Below are 20,605 nucleotides of genomic sequence, written 5' to 3'. Positions count from 1 at the left end.
CCACTCTTTCCCATACCGCATGCGATTACAACGCGTAAAGCGCCCTATGCTTCCAATGTGCGTTGGGACCACTGTCCGTACCTTCCCAGTCTGTGAAAATCAAGGGGGAATGCACGCTCGCGACTAGGTTCAAGAAACCCAAACACTTGTTCACCTACTGCCATCGTCAGTGTGCTAATACTGTTGTGCGTGGGCAGTAGCCTACACCTACATACGGTGCATAGCAGCCTGATGCATACAGATCTGTACCGTAAAAAAGCCTCTCTTCATGTTTCGATGTGTAGCCTATAACCAGTATGGACTCACGTGCAGCACCATCCGCGTCATGAGACGCAGATTGCACACTAGTAGTAGGCTACGAGTGCGTGAGGGAAGGAAAGGGCGCTCTCCAACCGGAAAAAAATTAACGGGGGCAGGGATAAGCTATATTGTCAACGACATGCGATAGCACTGAGTAGGTTCATATGAAGTACTAGGCTATAGATAATCGTCCAATATAGCCTCCGGGAACTCGCAAGGAACAACGCCAATATACTGAAGACGTGAAAAGGAGGAGAGATGGATATAAAGGATCAAGGAGCTCAGATGGAGCCGCTTCTGCCGCCGGTAAGAACACGCTCGTCGCATTTGACAATCGGCTCAACGCCCCTCACTTAATTTATCTAAAGGAAAAAGAGCATCCTCACATTGTTAATTTTCTGTATCGCTTTGCGAATTCCAACGTTTATCTCTGACTTTGAGCATCTTCGTCAAAACAATGCATAGCCTACAACTACAGTAGCCTCATGACAGGAACAAAGAAATTAACCTTACATTATTCATTTTCCACCAATGAATCGTAACACGCGAACAATATGGAATCTAGTCTTCGTCAGTGATTTTCGTCAGTTTTTTGTATTATTATTATTATATAGGGCCCACAGTAGCCTACCGAGGCATCATGGTAATAACAGGAGGGAACACTCCAAGCTGTATTTGTAACGGAAAGGCCTTGTCTTTGTACGTATTCAACAAATCCATGTTAAGGGTTGCACATATGACATTCAACTGTCTGTCACTAGTTGCCTCATTCCAATCTTCAGCAGGCAGCCCTCCCCCTCCCCCTCAAATCTTGTTATGCTGCATCCGCTATGTCTCATTCCCGGTGTAATTCTCTATTGTCACGACAGGCAGTACAGTATCCTATTTTTAAAAAGAGGGCTTTTCAGACTCAGTGAGATTACAATCAAGTAGTAATAGACATGTGGTTCTCCCTTAACACATGATGCCAGACACTCTCCAGTGCATTAAGGTGTGTTGGGAATTCCCTGCTACTGGAGGGGGTTGCACCAATGTTAGCTCTGCCTTCATTTCTCAAGTTCAAACTTCTCCTCAAAGTGCCTGCAAGTGAAACAGGTGGTTCAGTCTCCGCTCCAGATACTCCAGACCATCACTGCTCCTCTTACCTACTGTCTCTTGGGACCAAAGCAGAGGTAACCTTTGAGTTAGTCAGTATCAATGAAATGATTGCACTTGAAGAACCTGTAGTAGCAGACAAGGCTGTTTTTACTTCCACAGGAGAATTCATAACTGAACATTTTTTTTTTTTGAAAGAGTTACTCTAAGGAACCTGTATCAATAAGTGCTAAATAGTTATTATATGGAGACAGGTCAGATCATTTTGTAAACCACAGCTTTCTGAAACAGTGCAGCTCAGTGGTTTTGTGCCTCACAAGACCCACAGGTAGACTTTCTTCAGCATCCATCCATAAGTAAATGTAATAAAGTATCCATCTATCTATCTAGTAAGGTGGGTCATTTGTTAATAAGGACCTCCAGTGAGAGCAGCCATTTTGTCCCAGTCTTGGTTCGCTTGCACCATTGCTGTGTGGATGGGGGTGGTGAAAATTAATCTTGTCCCCCCCCCCCCCCCCCAGCTCCTTTGTCCATGTTCTATGTTCACACCCTCATGCTATAAAGGTGATTGGGTACCTATCTGTGGAGCAGTGTAACTCTACATGACATTCATACGCTTCCATGTCAACAAAAGCCTCATTTTTGTCGATTTCAAATTTCACTAACATTAAAGGTGTTCTTAAAGCAGCTTCACTGCTACAAGCACAAACCCTTCAACAGTAAAGAAAAGCCGTATTGGGTCATCTGTTGCTCTCTCTATCCTTCTACCCCTCTTTTTCCCCTTCTCCCCTCTTCTGTCTCTCTCTACCTGTCTTTCTCTCTCCCTGTCTTGGTCTGTCTTTGTCTGCCTTCCTCTCACTCCATACTGAATATCTTTCATTTCAGCAAGTGCTCATTACTGTAATCCTTAACAGATGCACATGTGCCCGTGACAATAAAGACTTTGAAAACTGCCGGGGCTTTAGTCTGAAAACACACACACACACACACACACACACACACACACACACACACACACACACACACACACACACACACATAGACAGCTTCATTAGACTCTCCATGCATATGATGTAGCTCTGCTGTTGCATCACACCCAGTGAAACCATAACAACACAACAACGTGTAAACATGCAGTCAGTAATGTTTAACATCTTGCCTTACATTTTTTAAACCAAAAAAAGACTGCTTTGCATGTGAGTTTGGGGGCTGAATTTCTGCCAGCTAAAGTCTATGGACTGAGTAGCTACAATCTGACTGTCCTGCTATCCTTACTGGGTCAAGTATTTCACATGTCAAACAGATACAGCTTTTTGAAATTGTAATACTCCATCAACAACCCCCTAATCTATCTATCCATCTACTTTTCTATCTATCTATCTGTCTATCTATTGTATTTGAATATGTATATATACATTTATAAATGTACAATGGCAGGGTACCCCTGGTCAAAATTTCTGTGAATAGGTAAGTGAGTAGAAGATGAACTGTTCTCCAAAAGGCTGAAACATTCTTTTAAACATTTTAAACAAGATTAGTGTGGTTAGGGGTTGTTTTGTACAATTCTAGAGTGGGTATAAGGAAAGGAGCACCAACAGAAGTTTGGGCACCAGAGAGATTTTAGCAATCAGATAACTGTTACCAAGGTATAATTAGCTTAATTAGCTTAATTAGCTTGTTAGGGCTATGATTGTTAGGAAAGGTCAGGTGATGCAAATTCGAAAGCTCTAACAATACTCCTAAAAGACCCCTCAAACCTTGTCCCGACAATCAGCAGGCGTGGGCTCCTCTTCAGCTGCTCAGCGCTCTGAAAATTGAAATAATTGGGGCGCCACAAAGCAGGAGAAGTCTATAAGACGATAGCAAAGTGGTTTCAGGTAGCCATTTCCTCAGTTTGTAATGTAATGGCAAGAAAGGGCAGTTAACAGGAATGGTGGAGATCAAGTTGAGAGAGAACTGCTCAAAGGATTGAATAGAAAGGCAAATCAAACCCCAGTTTGACTGCAAAAAAAACGTTCAGAAAGATTTAGCATGGTGGTGCACTGTTCTGTGCAATGACACCTGCACACATATGACCCGATATGAGTCATCAGAAGAAAACTTTCACTTTGTCCTCACCACAAAAGTCAGCATCGAGTTTGCAAAGGAACATCTAAACAAGTCTGATGCATTTTGGAAACAAGTCCTGTGGACTGATGAAGTTAGAATAGATCTTATTTTAGCCGCAATGAGCACCTCTCCAACTGTTATGCATGGGGGTGGATTGATCATGCTTTGGGTGTGTGTGGCAGCCAGTGGCACAGGGAACATTTCACTGATAGAGGGAAGATTGGATTCAATTAAATGCCAGCAAATTCTGGAAGCAAACATCACACCGTCTGTAAAAAAGCTGAAGTTGAAGATCAGTGGATATACCTCAAAAGAGCAGTGCATGCAAGATGGCCGAAGAATCTCACAGAACTAGAACACTTTTGCAAGGAAGAATGGGCAAAAATCCTCCAAACAAGTTTTGAAAAACGTTTAGCTGGCTACAAAAAGCGTTCACAAGCTTATAGAGTAATGCCCCCGTATCCATGGGGGGTACGTTCCAAGACCTACCACAGATAGTAGGGAACACCATTTATAACTTATATTTTGGGTAAATGCATACCTATTATAAAGTTGAATTTATAAATGACACACAATAAGTCATTAACAACAACAACAACTAATAACACAATAAAACAATTATAACGATACACTGTAATAAAAGTTATGTGAATGTGAACAAGATTCTTATGTTTTTGCTTAACCCTTTATGGAAGATGGAGCAATGAAAAAGGGTAGATATCAATTCTTTATTTGTCAACCCTTCCTTCCTTCCTTCCTTCATTTCTTTCGTTGCATCCTTGCCCCTGCCTCCTGTATAAACGTGAAGGAAACGAGGAGGGAATGCAAGGATGAAGGAGTCAAGGACTGACTGAATGAGAAATGAGATGCACTAAAAACATGACTTATGTATTAAAGGTACAGTGTGTAGAATTTAGGGGGATCTATTAGCAGAAATGGAAAATAGTATTTATAATTATGTTTTTATTCGTGTATAGTCACCGATAACTCCCAATTGTTGTATTTTTATGAGCTTAGAATGAGCCCTTCGTATCTACATAGGGAGCGGGTCTCCTTCCATGGAGTCCGCCATGTTGTACCGCCATGTTTACAGTAGCCCACAATGGACAAACCATAACACTGGTTCTAGAAAGGGACCTTTCACGTTTTTATGGCAACGGCCACCATAGGTTATCCTACATGCTTGGAAAGGGATGCGGGGCTATTCAGTTGGTTGCAATCTGCAACCTCGCCGCCAGATGCCACTAAATCCTACACAATGTACCTTTAAACGTGATGGGGCGGCAAGGCATAGTGGCACAGAATTTAAAACGTACAGTTTATTTTTTTATTGTTTCACATATTTTCTGGCCACGGTGAACGGCGGATAACTGAAACCAAGGATACTGAATGAGCAGATACAGGGGTTCCACTGTACTTGCCAAAGGGAACCATGCAGGGTCCAAACTTTTGCTTCGGTTCCTTACTGTAAATGATGGAAATATTAAAAGTAATCTTGCGTAAAGTGTTAAAGAAATGTGTCATCTTCAACTCCATGCCTTTTGGAAATCAGATCATCTTTTACTCGCTTAACTATTCACAGTTACAGAAATTTTGACATGGGGTGGGCAAACTTTTGCATGCCACTCTGTAAGGGATGATGTATAGTACGCCGGTCAGTATAGGAAAATACTGTATTTTCCCGGCTATTTCCCCTACTATTTATAACCCGCATTACAATATTTTATGTAATTTTATGAAACAAACCTGTGTAATGACCACCTCCGTGTATTAGCCGCAGTTTATTAAACATTACCTCATGCTATTGTGGTGCGAGCGCTACTATCACACACACACAATCCCAAACTTCAAGTATTCATGTTACACTGAACATTTTCAGTTGTAATGAAACAACAGGCAATTTTGTTTGGGGAATCAGTTAAAACACATCACCAGGGTTTTTTGAACGGGTAGTTTGTTGTTAGAGTTTTGTTTGTTGTCAAAGTTGGTAAGTTTGAATGTCAAAAGCTAAACAAAAATTCTTCTTCCCTTTCTTCTTCTTGCGGTTGCTTGCATGCTTGCTGGCAGAACAGGGGCACATGATTGACTGCTAGAGTATTGGCTTGATTGGTTAGATATGGCAGGATTTTCTCTTTTTTTTACCCATTCACAGACTAGTCTAGACCACTACAGGTCATTTTTCCCCCAGACTAGATATTAAATTGGCTGGTGGACAGTGAGAAGAACTTAAAACAGGAGCTCTGCTGAACCACAATGTTTGTGTGTTCCTCTTAGGTCCATATACATGCTGGAAGTGATGTTAGCATTTCGTGCTAACTTATATCAGCTGTGATAAGTGCACACCCCTCCATTCAGTGTGTGGGCCACTGGCAAACAATCGACCAGGATGCACATTCCTGTGGAAGTCTTTTGATTGGTTAATTTTAACCAATACATGTGAAGTATTAAGTTGCAGCTGTTTCACTGCTTAGGAAGACCTCAATTATAGTCCCCCCCCCCCCAAAGTTTATACATTTTGGATAGCTGTGAGAATAAAACAACAACAGGGTGAAGTATTCTCAATAAAAAAATATTGGTTATAGCACCTCTGAATTTTGTTTGCAAGGCTGGAAAGGTCTTACAAAATAATATACAAGCTGCCCAAAGCATATGTTACATTAGCTTATGTGGCTCATACTGTATATATACTCACACATACCCAGAAACAGATGTTGACAATTGTAGTACCGTTACATGAATACACAAAAACTGAATGACTGCCCATTAAATTAATCAATTAATTGATTGGCTGGCCCCCTTTCTGTCTAGAGTTTGTCCAGCCTCATCTCTCTAACACACTCTGTGCAAATGAAACGCTAAGATGTTAAATATACCTGACTCATAAACTGTCTCTGTAGGAGAGATGCCCATCTCATACAACTTTGAAAAGGCTAGTAGTGATCGCACCACAACTACATGGCACTTAGTTTCATGTGACAGGATGATGTAACATTGAATGAACTGTGGTTAATACACTGGTGCGGCCAATACACAGGGTTGTTTTATAAAATGTAATAAAATACTATAATGCGTTTTAAATATGGTGCGGTTTATAGTCAGGAAAATACGGTAAAACAGGAAATCGATTCAATGTCGTCTCAAGACGTTGTATCCATTCAAGGCGTCGGGTTCACACCCCCAAAACTCTGTGTACAGTGTGTAGCTATAGCTGACAACCTTAAGATGGTGATATAGCACCTCAGGACCTACACCCGCTACCTAATGGAGGTAGGCCATTATCAAGTGAAGAAGTCAGGGAAAATATGTCAGGGAGGAAACGTGTGAGTCCTGTATGGGACTATTTCCAATTTAATAGTGAAAGCGGTACAAGTGAATGCATTGTAAAATGCACGCGTTTGTCCTTAACTAAAATGACTAAAACTAAAACTGAAACTAAAATGAAATAGAGATGAGTCCATAAAATAAAATCTAACCTGAAACTACTGAATCACTAAATAAAAAAAAAGGATTTGAAAATAGAAAACTATTACAACCTTGGTGAGTCACTAGGAGAGCAGTGCTGAGCTGAGCCTCCTCTTCCTGCCTGTCTCGCCACCATCATTCTGTCCCCCCGGCGCGGGAGCCTCGGCCTCGGCCACTGTCCCTGGTCCTGCTCAGCTGTAACTCTGTGGGAGTCTGTGCAAAGCAGCCTGTGCTCAGAATGCTAATTGAGTGTGTATCTGGTGTGTGTGTGTGTGTCTGTGTGTCTGTGTGTCTGTGTGTCTCTGTGAGAGAGAGAGGAATTCAAAGGGGTTTATTGGTATCTATGTGCTTGTGTGTGTGTGTGTGTGTGTGTGTGTGTGTGTGTGTGTGTGTGTGTGTGTGTGAAAGAGACAGAGAGAGGGATTTAAAGGGACACATTATCTCCTTAAAAAGGATAAGGTATCTCTGTTTGTGTCTGTCTTGTGTGTATGTGTGTGTACTGCCGTGTGGTTGGGGTGAGTACACATTGTTTGATGAGCTGGCTGATTAATCTGTGCGCCTCTAATTAGACAGAGATATTTTATTATTTCATTTGTTTATTTTGGGGATGGGGCAGTATGATTCATCCTGCAGTTATGAAAGCCAGGTCAATTACAAAATGCTGAGTGTGTTTGCTACATGGGTTCTCACACTTGTTATTACACCGATAAAGGATTATATGCTATAAATGTCAAATTATATTAAAAACAACAATGGTCCCTGCAAACAGAAACGGTCCAAATGTTTGTAGTAAACAGTGGCGTATTGGTCTTGGGTTTGAAGTGAAGAATTTCAGGACCACGGACAGGTCCCTCATCCATGTACATATATGAAGAGGTGTGAAGGAACTACAGGACGTTGGTGACATTTGACTGTGTGCTCTTTACAGGTTCACAGTCCAGGGAGCGAGAGTGAAGCGGTGAGTCCTCGCCACGCTCTCAGCTTGGGCATGTTGCCTCAGACATGCAGTATGTCATGTGCGCTGCTGAATGGCTGCTTCTCGTCTGCTTCTGGCTTGTGTGCACTGCATGCTATATTTACATGCATTCCTTTATTTATCTCACGAGTTCATGCTGTGCTGATGTGTGCCCCGTCATAGCTGACTGGCATCCATCAACATTGGAGTGTAAAGACATCACCAATAGAGTGAAATGCATGCAGTACAGAGGGATTGTGTGTGTGTGCGTGTGTGTGTGTGGGTGCCCGCCCCCCTGTGTGTGTTTATGTGTGCTCGCTCGCTCTGCTGCGTTGACCTTGAGAAGGACGTTTATATGTTAGCCTGGAGCTGTGCGTGTGGAGAACAGGCTCCCCCTCATGGTGCAGTGCATTTTACGAGCTTGTGTGGGGCTGAGGAGTGAGCACCTGATGGCCTGACCAGCGCTCACAGGCACCGAGTGGACAACTCTGAGCACAATACACAGCTGCGCTTCAGGGTGTGTGTGTGTGTGTGTGTGTGTGTGTGTGTGTGGGGGGGGGGGGGGGGGGGGGGGGTCTGTTCGTGGGAGAGCCACAATATAGAGAATTTAGACATAAGAGAAGTGAGCAATATTATTTTGTGTACGAGAGAATGAGAATTACGCCCATCACATTTGCTGAAAATATTTGACGTGAGAGTCTCAATGTGAATTTTATAATATGTAGTCAGAGATGGAACAGAGGGGATAGATGTGGATGTGTTTGGAGTTAAGTTTGCGTGTTTGTGGGTGAGTGGAAGATTTAGAGAGTCTAAGAGAGGATATGAGTGGGATTTTTGTGTCTGTTTTAAGGAGATTGGGAAAGAGAGAGCTTAAAAGAAGGAAAGAGAGAGAGTTTGTGTGTGTGTGTGTGTGTGTGTGTGTGTGTGTGTGTGTGTGTGTGTGTGTGTGTGTGTGTGTGTGTGTGTGTGTGTAGTATGCTATGTCCGTGTGACATTGGACTGGTTCCAGGCGGGACAGACAGGGTCTCTGTGGGCCTGCTGGGTTCCTCAGGGACACCATGTTTAGGCCATCCTTCAAAAATCTGTTGGTTTGCCGTAACATCCATCTTTTTGTTACTCCCAATCACCAAAACTGTAGCAAAGGGGACCTATACTATAGGACTATACCTAGAGCTATAGTCTTCTTCTAGTCTTATAATAGGTCCTTTGCTAGTACTAAAACATGCCGATTTGCCGTTGGTGAAATTCTTGCCTGGCTCGTCACAACAGGAAGTTATAGTCGGCAGATCAAACAATGTGAAGAAAACATTAGGTTGAGCCCAATTTGATTGAGTTGGTTGGGTTACGGTAAATCAACATAAGGGATCTGTGGGAATCCCTCTGAACTGCAGTACCCAGATGGTACACGCACGCACACATGCACACACACACACACACACACACACACACACACACACACACACACACACACACACACACACACACACACACACACACACACACACACACACACACACACAAACACACACACACACACATGCACGCACACATGCACTCACACATGCATCTCACACACACACACATATTCACCACAATATACAACTCACTCTTTTGGTTACATGCAATCAAATTTCATTATGAGGCTGAAGTACAAGCACAAGCAAATGCTCAAATGTGTGTCTAAAAAGAGTTCAATCATAATGATCAATACATCTCCATCACATAATAGTCATGACAGACACTTAATAGTTATGACATGTGCAGCTGAACTGGTTGGAATGAGGCCTTGCTGATCAATTTAATTAAATTAAAATTTGAACTGAAAAACTACACTTCCCAGGATGCCCCAGTGGTGGCGCAGGCAATGCTGAGACACCATGGGAGCTTTAATAGCATGCAGAACTCTAATAAGCACACACTCGCACACTCTCACTCTCACACTCTCTACAGACACACACACACACACACACGACACGCATACCACAGCAAGAGAAGCTCAGACCGCAACTCTGGCTCAAGCTCATTCAGACATCCTAATCTCCTGAGCGATTGGCGGACGGACGCTCATTCTAAAGCGTTGTGGCTCCGCGTCTCAGACACACCCACACAGACACTCTCACACATTCTCACACACACACACACACACACACACACACACAGAGGCTCGTCAGCTGTGTCGAGGGAGAGAGAGAGGGACACAGAAAGAGAAGGAGAGCAAGAGTACAGGGAGAGTGAAGGAGAGCTAGAGAGAGGAAGCGAGTCGGCAGCTGCAGGGAAAGAGAAAGAGAGAGGGAGTGTGTGTGAGGTAGAGCGGGAGAGAGGGAGAGAGAGAGAGGGAGGAAGAGGAAGCTGATCTAAGCTGAGGCAGGAGAGTGTGTTGCTGCTCTCAGATGGATTCGTAGCCTCGGCGTCTGTCCCTGTGCTTCGGCTCATCCCCCCACCACACACACACACACACACACACACACACACACACACACACACACACACACACACACACCCACCCTCTCCCTTACCCTCACACACAAACACACACACACAGACACACGCGAGCGCATCGCTGGGCAGGCAGCATGCAGAGTGGGGGCTCCGCACCGCCCGGACGCTTCAACTGCCAGGTAGGACCCGGACACGGAAAAGGAAGGAGAGGAGAGAGGAGATGGAGGAGAACAGAGCAAAGAAAGGAGGGGTAGGGGGGGGGGGTGCAGTCACATGCCATTTCTCAAGGACAGGACTGTGTGAATGTGTGTGTGACTGAGAGAGAGAGAGAGGTGTGTTGTGGTGTTGTGATTACTGGTTACCCAGCGCAGATAGATGGATAGTATTGTGCTGTTTGTGTATTGCTTCTGTGTTCTCTTGTTGTATTGCTGTGGTGTTCGCTTGTGTGGGAGGTGGTGGTGTTGTCAGCATGTCAGGCTTGTTTGCGAATCTGGAGTCTTAATTTTGTTTTGGCAGTTTCGGAATGTGAGTGTAGGCTATGATGGCTTTCTGAAGGTGTCTGAAGGTGCAATCATTTTTCCTTTACTGTAATGCAAATTATAAGGAAGACTGTAGACTAGGTGGATGTATCAATATCATCAAATGGGCTTAGTTGCAGTTCTCTCTGTGTTTCTCTCTCCCCCCCCCCTTCTCGTGTTCTCTCTCATTTATCCCCCTCACACACTATCTATCTCTGTTTCGCTTTTAAGAGGTCCTAGAGAAGGACAAAGGAATTGTTGTCCTGCTGACCTGTTCAGGTCATTGATCTGCCATCAGTCCGTCTGACCGCCAGTCAGTGCCCTTATTTGTTTTGTGAATAGCCTGTGCTGAGGGAAAGTAGAGAAACAGGTATACTCTGTTATCATTTTCACCAGTGTATTGATCAGAGCTAAATATACATTGCTCCATTTGTGGGTGAAATTGATCACATTGTGCACACTCACACTCACAGACACACTAACACACACAGACACACACACACACACAATCGTGTGTGTAATCCAGTAATCCAGTTGTCCGTCATGTGTGTATGATGTGCAGTGGCAGTGTAGAGAGGGAATGCTGATGCTGATCCTGCCATTGCCATAGTAACCGCTGCCATCTGTAGGGATCAGTCCCTCCTCTCTCGACCAATCAGCTTCCACTGACATCCCTCTGATAATCCCCCCTGCTTCTTGCTGCTCTGGCTATATGGCACAAGCCCTCTTACCATGTTCTCTCCCCTCTCTCTCTCTCTCTCTCCCTGTCTCTCTCTCTCGCTCTCTCTCTCCCTCTCTCTCCCTCTCTGTCCCTCTCTCTCTCTCCCTACACGTGCAGTACTAATTTAAAGACAGATAAAAGGACAGGCTGATGTAAGAATAGGGATGTACACGTGGCAGTATGTTTCTGCTGAGCGGCTAGCATGTTTTCCAGGGTATATTTTGTAGCTCTCTGCACAACATGGTGTCCTCACTGTTCTCTCTCTCTCTCTCTCTCTCTCTCTCTCTCCCTCTCCATCTCCCTCTCCCTCTCTCTAACTGATTGTGGGTGCTGAGCTGAGCTCTGTGCATTTTCCTCCATGGCTGCCTGTATGTATGAGGCTGGGCAGGAATCAGGAAGAGGAATCTGGGTCACAATCATGTGTCCTGGAAAGTGGGGATGTAACCTTCATTGCTTCCAGGAAATTGATTGTGTGTGTGTGTGTGTGTGTGTGTGTCTCTCTGTCTGTGTGCGTGTGTGTGTGTGTGTGTGTGTGTGTGTGTGTGTGTGTGTGTGAACATGCCAGAATACATACTCAGTGAGAAGCAATGATTATATTTCACGAGAAAGATACTGCCTGTGATTTAAATCACCTAACTGGTGAGTAACTAGTATTAGTTTATATCCGAATACTAGACTATTTAGGTGTTTTAACTGGTGTCTCCGGGTAAAACCTAAATAGTCTATAATTAAATACCGGAAACACTACTTAAAATACATAAATAGTCTAGTTAACTATTAACTATTAAATACGGAAGACATTAGTTAAAACTTCAAAATATTCTAGTATTAAATTCCGGAGAGTTGGCGGGTTTTGGAAATGCTTAGGCCCTTATCTGGCAATATATTTTTCAGTAAGGATTAAAACATCAGGGACTCATCACAAAGTCCCTGTGCAGAAACTCGTTTTCATGCTCACACTCTGTGCCCTTTCCCCAAATGAAGAGCTGTAAAGACCTCTGTCCTCTTTAACACCCGGGGCCTTTGAAAAGGATGTGACAGCATCCAGAGGGGGATAGCATCACTAGCTAACAGTGTCCTGTCTCTACTGATCCGCCTTTTGCAGATAAATTCCGGACATGACAGCTCAGTCAGATCACTGCACTGCATTGTACTGTAGAGGAAATTCAATATGTTTGGGAAAAAAACTTTTCCATTCGAAACTGGTATGTCCTAATGGACAGCTTAACTAATAGCACAGATACTGCACATTTTGTGTAACCACAGGTGAAGGTTAGAGAGTTTAATACTGGCCCAGATTTGAACTGCCATAAAGCTCTTGCACGGAATATTGCACAGAGGTTTTAAGGATAAGGAAATAATACTTATTTTGAACTTGTCATGGAAAATCTCCATTGAAATCCTATATTTAGTTCAAGCAAGGCCTAGTATGTCTCTGATATCTGCTTTAAACATTTCTCATCTGTTTCGTTCATCCACTCGACTGTTTTTTTTTTTTTTACAATCAAAGTGTTTTTTTTTTGGTTTTTCATACGAGAAACACACAACATACACCTCACATTTTACATCACATTCACATTCTACACTATACACACACTACACAACAATCAGGGCAATAAAGACAGAAATAAAATTGAAATAAATAAATAAAATAAAATAGAAAAAAGGGGGTGTTGAACTTGAAAATAGTTAATGAAAATAGTTAATTATGGGGCACTAGTCAGTTGAAATTAAATGAAATGTAGGAAGTGAGACCAGACCTGGTAGAATTTACCCCTACTATCATTCAATCTTGCATTAAGATCTTCAAAGGAGGCTGTATCCATAATTAGCTTCAGCCAGTCTGTAAAACTAGGCCTTATTTGGCTCTTCCAGTGTCTAAGGATAATTCACACTGCAGTGATAAACCCAGCTAGTGCCAGGGCAGACTCTGCTTTAGACACCTCTGGTGGTAGAAGGGACCTATCTCCAAGCAGACACAGTTGTGGAGACTCTGGTAATGCTGTAGTTAACCACTCTCCAATAGTTTTAATTTGTTTCCAAAAAGGAAAAACTAGAGGGCAATCCCATAAAAGATGGAGGTAGGAACCTGTGGCTTTCATACATTTCCAACATATATTATCTTTCATTAATCCCATTCTATGAAGCTAAACTGGTGTATAATAGTATCTGTGGATAGATCCTCTCGACTGTTGACTTATTTAACTCACTCTGATGAAAGAAGACAAATAAGGCTCTCTTAACCTCACACTGTTAGAACAAAGATCGTTTGTTAGCTTTTCTCTTGGTTGATTTGCCTGCACCATCAACGCTTATCTGATAAAATGTACTTGTGCCATTCATCTCAGCGCCAGGTTGAAAGTGTTAGTGTTAGTGTTTTCCATTAAGAATACCGATAACAAAACAACTAGCCTCTCTCTCTCCCCCGATTGCATCTGTTGTGTAAATGTACTACATGAAAGTGATGCACATTGTGTTTGAAATGGTCACCATGCGGTTATCTAACATAGTCACCAAACAGATGTTACTGTTCGCATGCCTGTGAGGGCATTCGGTTGCCAGGAAATGGTCATCAGCTCCATTTTTAGTGTGGCCATTTGCACGTTAACATATGGTGATGTATTGCAGGGCTTTGCTTGCCACGCTCATTCCATGGGTAGCAGTACAGATTTTAGCCTTAAAATAAAAACCTTGGATCAGTTTCTCTCTTGATCACAGAATTAGATTATTTAAAAAAGAAAAACTGATCCTAGTTTGGCCATTTCCCCTGGAGAAAGGCTTAGTGATTGAGATCTCCAGTGTAGATAAATGTGAGATGAATGCTAGAGGAATTCTCCACAGGCTGTCTGAATTCTGCTGTCACTGCTGTATATCTGTCAGTGAGAGGCTACTGAAGACAAAGGCATGGGTTTCGTGCAAGTGGGGGAGACTGAGTGTAGCTCCTGTTAAAATGAAAATGTGCTGGACAGTTCTGGGATCAGCCAAGTGTGCTGGGAAAGTGAGTGGTGGTCGGCACGAAAGGTGTCTTGGCAGGATAGAGCAGGGGAGTGGAGAGAATATATATATATATACATGACAGAGCATTATTATTATGTTCACATTATTAGGACAGTATTCTGTCTGTTCTGTTTTTTGTCTTTGCTTTGTGGCCACAGATCACATCTGAGCACGACTGAGTTGAAGTGAGGATAACAGTGCTAAGGCTGTTCTGTGAGTCGTGAGTGTCACCGATGGCTTGGGAGAACAAACACGCACGCACGCACACACACACACACACACACACACACACACACACACACACACACACACACACACACACACACGTACTCAGAGCCCTGTTCCACACTAGAAAGGCAGGGGCAGCATTTGATGCCTAGAGTGGCTCCCAGGGCTGCTGGTTGTAATGACTCTGGAGTACAAAGGGTCTTCAGGGGGGTTGAAGGGGAAGAGGAGGCTGCCATTGAGATGAGCACGTATTCTGTACTTCAGTGTGCACTGTTCTCAGTTTAGCATTGAGAGCAGACGTCTTAATTGATTTTAGAATTGAGTTTAGTGCTCCATGGTGAGACAGTAATTAAATGCAGTGTATGTGTGTGTGTGTGTGTGTGTGTCTATTTGTATACTTTCAGACACTGCACCTGCCTCCTTGCTGTCAAGTTCAAGTAAAAGACTGTGCCAGGAGAGAAATAGTTGTATGTGTGTGTGTGTGTGTGTGTGTGGTCGTGTGTGTGTGCACGTGTGTGCTTGCGTGTGAGTGTGTGTGTGTGTGTCTGTGTGTGTGTGAGTGAGTGACGAATACATTCTCTCATTTCCCTCCCTAAGCTTTTGTTGCCTCATCTACACACAAACAGCTGCTGTGCATGTCAAGAGTGATAGGAGAGGAGAGATACTCAGGGGTAGATGTGCTAACATGTTAGCGCCCATTTTAGGCGTCATTTCGTGCGCCTTGGCATAGTATGTGCAAACAGACCACGTGGCGGAAACCGCATTCTGCCTGCTGCAGGAGCACAGAATGACAAGTTGCGGTCTTATGCATTTGCATTTGTGGGAGGGTTGTGGGAAAAGTGGGGGATTTGGGAGGAGAAGTGCAAGGAGTGACTGATTACGTGAATGATACCTATGCAAGGAAACTGCTGGGGACAGCGCACATCTATTTTGCGGTGAAAATGTACCACCTTTTAAAAGCAGCTGTAATCCAGATTGCTTGTTAAATGCATGAATAGGAGAAACGTCCAGAAACAACGGAAGCAGTATTCCAAGCACCAGTTTTTCTCTTAGGGTTAGTACATTTAACTTTTAAACTTTAAAATTAAAAGGCACACAGCGTGCGCTTTCTGGCGACTAGCTTTTGGAAGTCCTGTACGGCAGGACTGGCTTGTTGAAGTCGCTCGTTGCGTTTTTGCGCTTGCCAACGTACATACATCTGCCCCCTTAGCGCAAGACGGGGATGGGAGGAGAAAAGATAAAAGAAACACTGTGTGGACAAGTAGGTGAGGAAATAACATAGAGGAAGAAGAACAGAGAAAAGGGAGGATGGGTAGCACATGAAAGAAAGCAGGAACACAAAGTGAAAGATGAAAAGAGACACAAGGAGGAATTAACCAATGGAGAAGAGGACAAGAAATGGAAAAGAGAAAGAGAGCCTCTCTTTGGCCTATACCACAGGGAGTTCATATCTGCCAGGGCCCATTGGTGTGTATTATTGATCTAAATGAGCTGTGCCTCCTTTGCTTTATAAAAATGGGTTAAGCTGTTCTTTATGAGCATTCAGTACAGACAGGAAGCTTTTTGGGCCCATGTGCTTTTTTGGGCCCATGTGCTTTTTGGGCCCATGTGCTTGGGTTGAACCCTCAGCAATTGGGAGTGGGAGGTGGTGGTGGTTGGGCGGTGGGATGATAAGTTGTTTGGGCAGGTGACGATAGTCATGACTCACCCATCTTGCTCAGAGCTTAAGGTGAGGAGAGGAGAGGAGACGTCTCTCGTCTGTCAAGAAGGCCAAACACAGAGTGTGTTTGTGTGAGAGAGAGTATCAAAATGGTTGCTGCCTGTTTAATACCTCTGCTGAAATGGATCTGTGTGTTTTAAATTGTGTGTGGGTATGTCTGTGTTTTGTCAGTGTGTGTGCCCTTGATTGTGCTTTCCTGTATGTTTGCTGAAACACTTACTTAATACATAATATAGTGTGTGTGTGTGTGTGTGTTTGTGTGTGTGTGTGTGTGTGTGTGTGTGTGTGTGTGTGTGTGTGTTTGTGTATGTGTGTGTGTGTGTGTGTGTGTGTGTGTGTGTGTGTGTCTGTGTGTGTGTCAGTGTGTGTGTGTGTGTGTGTGTGTGTGTGTGTGTGTGTGTGTGTTTGTGTATGTGTATACATCCTGCCCCTGTTTTCGTTCTATTATCCATCTCTCATCAAGTGGTTGACTGATCTTTTAGAGTATTCTCTGACATGCCTAAATTGTATTTTATTCTATTGTATTTTATATAAACCTAAAGCATGATTGTGAATAATGTGTCTCAGAAATAGCCCCATTTGAACAGCACATACAGGGGAAGACCAAAACAAACCCATCACCTTTCAGCTGCTGCTTCTCCTCTCCTCTCCTTGAGCTGGGAGATCTTCTCTTCCCCTGCTCTCCTCTATATCTCTCTCTGTCTGTTGGTCTCTCCATTACCATTTCTCTCACTCCTTCATCTCAGGTTGGGTTCTATGTTCTTTCTATCACATTCAGTCAGGATTATTTGGTCATTCAAGTATATTTGGTCTAATTGGCAGCCAAACTTAATTCAATTGTTATTTACAGTTGTACTTATCCATTCAAGTTTTACTTTCCGTTCTTGTAACATTTAACCTTATATTAATAAACAGTTAATTCATTAACCATTCATATAACTCCTTGTGTGCCATGCCATTACATCTAATAAAAGATTAATTGTATCTCGAATGCATTGTACTGTCTCATAATGTTCAGACATGGGTAACCTTCCAGCCATGTAGAGAGGAGGCCAGTGCAGCTCCACTCACACATGTGCCAGCCTCTCTCTCTCTCTTTCTTTCTCTCTCTTTTTATATATCTCCTATTTCCTCCCTTTCCCTCTCGCTCTGTCTTACTCTCGCCCTCATTCTTTTTCTCTTATCTCTATCTCTCTCACTCGCACCCGCTCTCTCACACTCTCATAACATACATACATGTCAGTACACAGCCACTCTCCCACTCTCCCACTCTCACTCTCTGGGGGGGCAACCTCTCTGTCTTTCTCTCTCCCACACCCACTCACACACGTCTTTCTTCATGAGAAATGCATAGATGTTTTCAGTGGCCTCTCCTCCCTCACAGGTCTTTCCAACTCTCCCCCACCCCCTATCTCTATCTCTCTCTCTCTCTCTCTCGCTCATACACACTGATGTCTTCTAGCATCACCACACACCCATCCCCCTGTATGTTTGCCTTGCAGTACTGTGTGACCCCCTTATGAGTGTGTAGAGCACAAGGTCAGTGTGTGTGTATGTGTGTGTGTGTCTGCGCATGCGTGTGCCTCTGCTATATTTGCTGGCAAATATAGTAAATCTATGCCTGTGTCTTTTCATGCACATTTGTGTGTGTGTGTGTGTGTGTATGCGTGTGTGTGTGTTTGACATGTGTAATACTTGACACTTGGTATGCACTGGTATGTTCTATCTCTTAAACCATGTGTGTGGAAGAAGAACCTTTGTGTGCATATACAGTATATATGTAACTCCCTTTATTTTCATGTATGTTTTTAGTGTGTAGGATGTGCCATGTGTGTGTGCATGTCGTTTGTGACTCTGTGTTTCTGTGGCATGTGTGTGATGCATCCTGAGCCCAGGTGTTCTCTCGTGCAGGTCTCTCCACCACAGCTCAACCTTGTAGGCTCCTGAGTCACGTGACGCTTGAAGTGCAGTGCATCCTGGGAAGACTCCAGATCTGCAGGAGAAGAGTGGGTGGGAGGGGGGATGGGACTGTATGTGTGTGTATGTGTGTGTGTGTGTGTGTGTGTGTGTGTGTGTGTGTGTGTGTGTGTGTGTGTGTTGAGGGGGGGGGGGGGGGTGTTGCTCTCTCCTGATCTAACATCACGCCTCAGCTGGCATACAACACTGAAGCTATTAATAGAGCGATCAGACCTGCGGGCCACAAAATGATGTTGCATTCGCCATGACCACTAAGACCCCTCTCCCTCTGCTGCATGGCTCATTGTGTTATGGTCTGTGTCTGTTTGTTTACAATATCGATGGCTAAAGACTGGTTGAGAGCACATGTGTGGGCGGGTGTTTTGTGAATTTCATCAGAGACAGCTTTGTGTCTATGTGTACGTGTGAGAAAGAGTGAGTGTGTGTGTGTGTCTATGTGTATGTGTGAGAGAGAGTGAGTGAGTGTGTGTGTGAGAGAGAGTGAGTGAGTGTGTGTGTGTGTGCTTGTGTGTGAGACGCAGGATGCATTGAATAAATGATCACAGTTTTCTGCATGCATTAGCATGTATATTTCCCTGTACACAAACTCAAGCATACACACACACACAAACACACACACACACACACACACACACACACACACACACACACACACACACACACACACACACACACACACATGCTTAACACACAAAGCCGCACTCATTATCCACCTGACATCAGAGCAACATGAGTTCTGGTACAGGACAAAGCAGGATGGGAGCTCTCATCGTAATCCCCTCCATCAACATCCTCTGAGGTGTCCTCTGAAGGTTGTGGGATGAGGGATTTGCGTCCCGCTTTGATGACGTCATAGACATGGTGCTGGGGTGTGGGGGAATGGGCTTTTCCCAAGGGGCCACTGGCTGGTTGGGGCTGGTTCCCATGGAGACAGTGGCCCAGAATTATTTTAGGGTTCTTATTTAGCTGGCCCCAATACCCATCTGGACGAAGTAAAAATTCACCAGGCAAGGAATATGCAATGTTTTCTATTTGATCTATGTGCCTCACACAGAAGGTGACATATCGGAAATAAATCAAGCCTTTCAAGCCTCTAGCTTCTATCTCAAAGCATTAATCACAGGTTTTTACAACGGGCTCAAAAATCACCTCCGCTGTTTGCTAGTTACCGTCTTTGTTGAATATGGTCAATTAAATGATGATATAAGCACTAGCTCCCGGCAGCACATTTATTTAACCTATTTTGTATGTGATATACATCATCTTTTTTTAAATTAGCTCACAAGGAGCTGATGGTGAAGGATTTACATGAGAGAATACTAACCTGGTCCCTGAGAGAGATAAGAGGACTGATGATTCTCACCCATTTTCATTTTCAGAAGGATTGCCTTAATCTCCTTGGGGAGATTGAGTGCTTCTGTGCCCCAGCCTGACTCCCTGTAGAGATATGGTCTATCTCATCCCAGGGTTAGGTGTGGGTGACACATCCACCCAACAATAGGCCACCTGATGAGCCGTCGGTGTCTTTGCCCCTGCTCTGTCTCTCACTGCTCTTTAAAGGCAGGGACACACAAAGTACTAGCCGCAACGAAGGCCGACTGTGGCGTTGTCTGTGCCAAAAAGTTGCGCTTGAACACACAGCAAAGACTACAGCTAACTAGTGCCTGTGTGAGAGGACCTAACTCTCCATACCAAATAATAAACAAAGCAGCGTTTGCTTACCATTTTCACACCACTCTCGCTCACCGCAGATGGTTTCGTAATATACTGTAGCTTTTAAACGATAATATGCCTGATAAGAATGCAAGTGGCACTGGCGTTGTCTGCCCTTGGTCTTTTGGTTGAGAAAGAGGCGGAGGTGAAAAATAAGGAGAAACCGCACTAAGTGGGGGCAATCATAAATAGGCAAATTACAGGCTGTGTCGAGAGCTAGAGATTTATGAACCCTCCGATTTAGAAAACGTTGCTGAAACCGCCAATCAGCGTGATCTCTCTCACCGACGGGGTGCCGCCACTGATTCATGCTCAATCAGCTGAAAAAGCCGCCGATAGGGGTCCGACTAGTGCCGACGGTGTGGGACACA

General features: G+C 43.9%; 1 protein-coding gene across 5 annotated transcripts in view; it reads left to right on the top strand.

Annotated features, from left to right (window-relative positions):
• Positions 1–200: 200 nt before the first annotated feature.
• Positions 201–20,605, top strand: part of slc4a10a (solute carrier family 4 member 10a) — a 48,702-nt gene continuing 28,297 nt past the window's right edge. For 2 of the 5 annotated variants that reach the window (XM_031558407.2, XM_031558410.2), the window contains exons 1-2: positions 202–606; positions 7,895–7,924. In XM_031558407.2, coding sequence (XP_031414267.1) covers positions 559–606; positions 7,895–7,924 — 78 coding nt within the window. In that variant the 5' untranslated portion in view covers positions 202–558. Of the gene's footprint in view, positions 607–7,894; positions 7,925–10,218; positions 10,540–18,465; positions 18,551–20,605 lie in introns of those variants that run through there. The other 3 variants (XM_031558409.1, XM_012840491.3, XM_031558411.2) reach the window with 3 other exon arrangements.

This window comes from Clupea harengus, chromosome 21 (genome assembly GCF_900700415.2).
Source record: "Clupea harengus chromosome 21, Ch_v2.0.2, whole genome shotgun sequence".
NCBI lineage: Eukaryota > Metazoa > Chordata > Actinopteri > Clupeiformes > Clupeidae > Clupea > Clupea harengus.
Note: the sequence above shows the minus strand (reverse complement) of the source record. Positions and strands in the feature narration are given on the sequence as shown.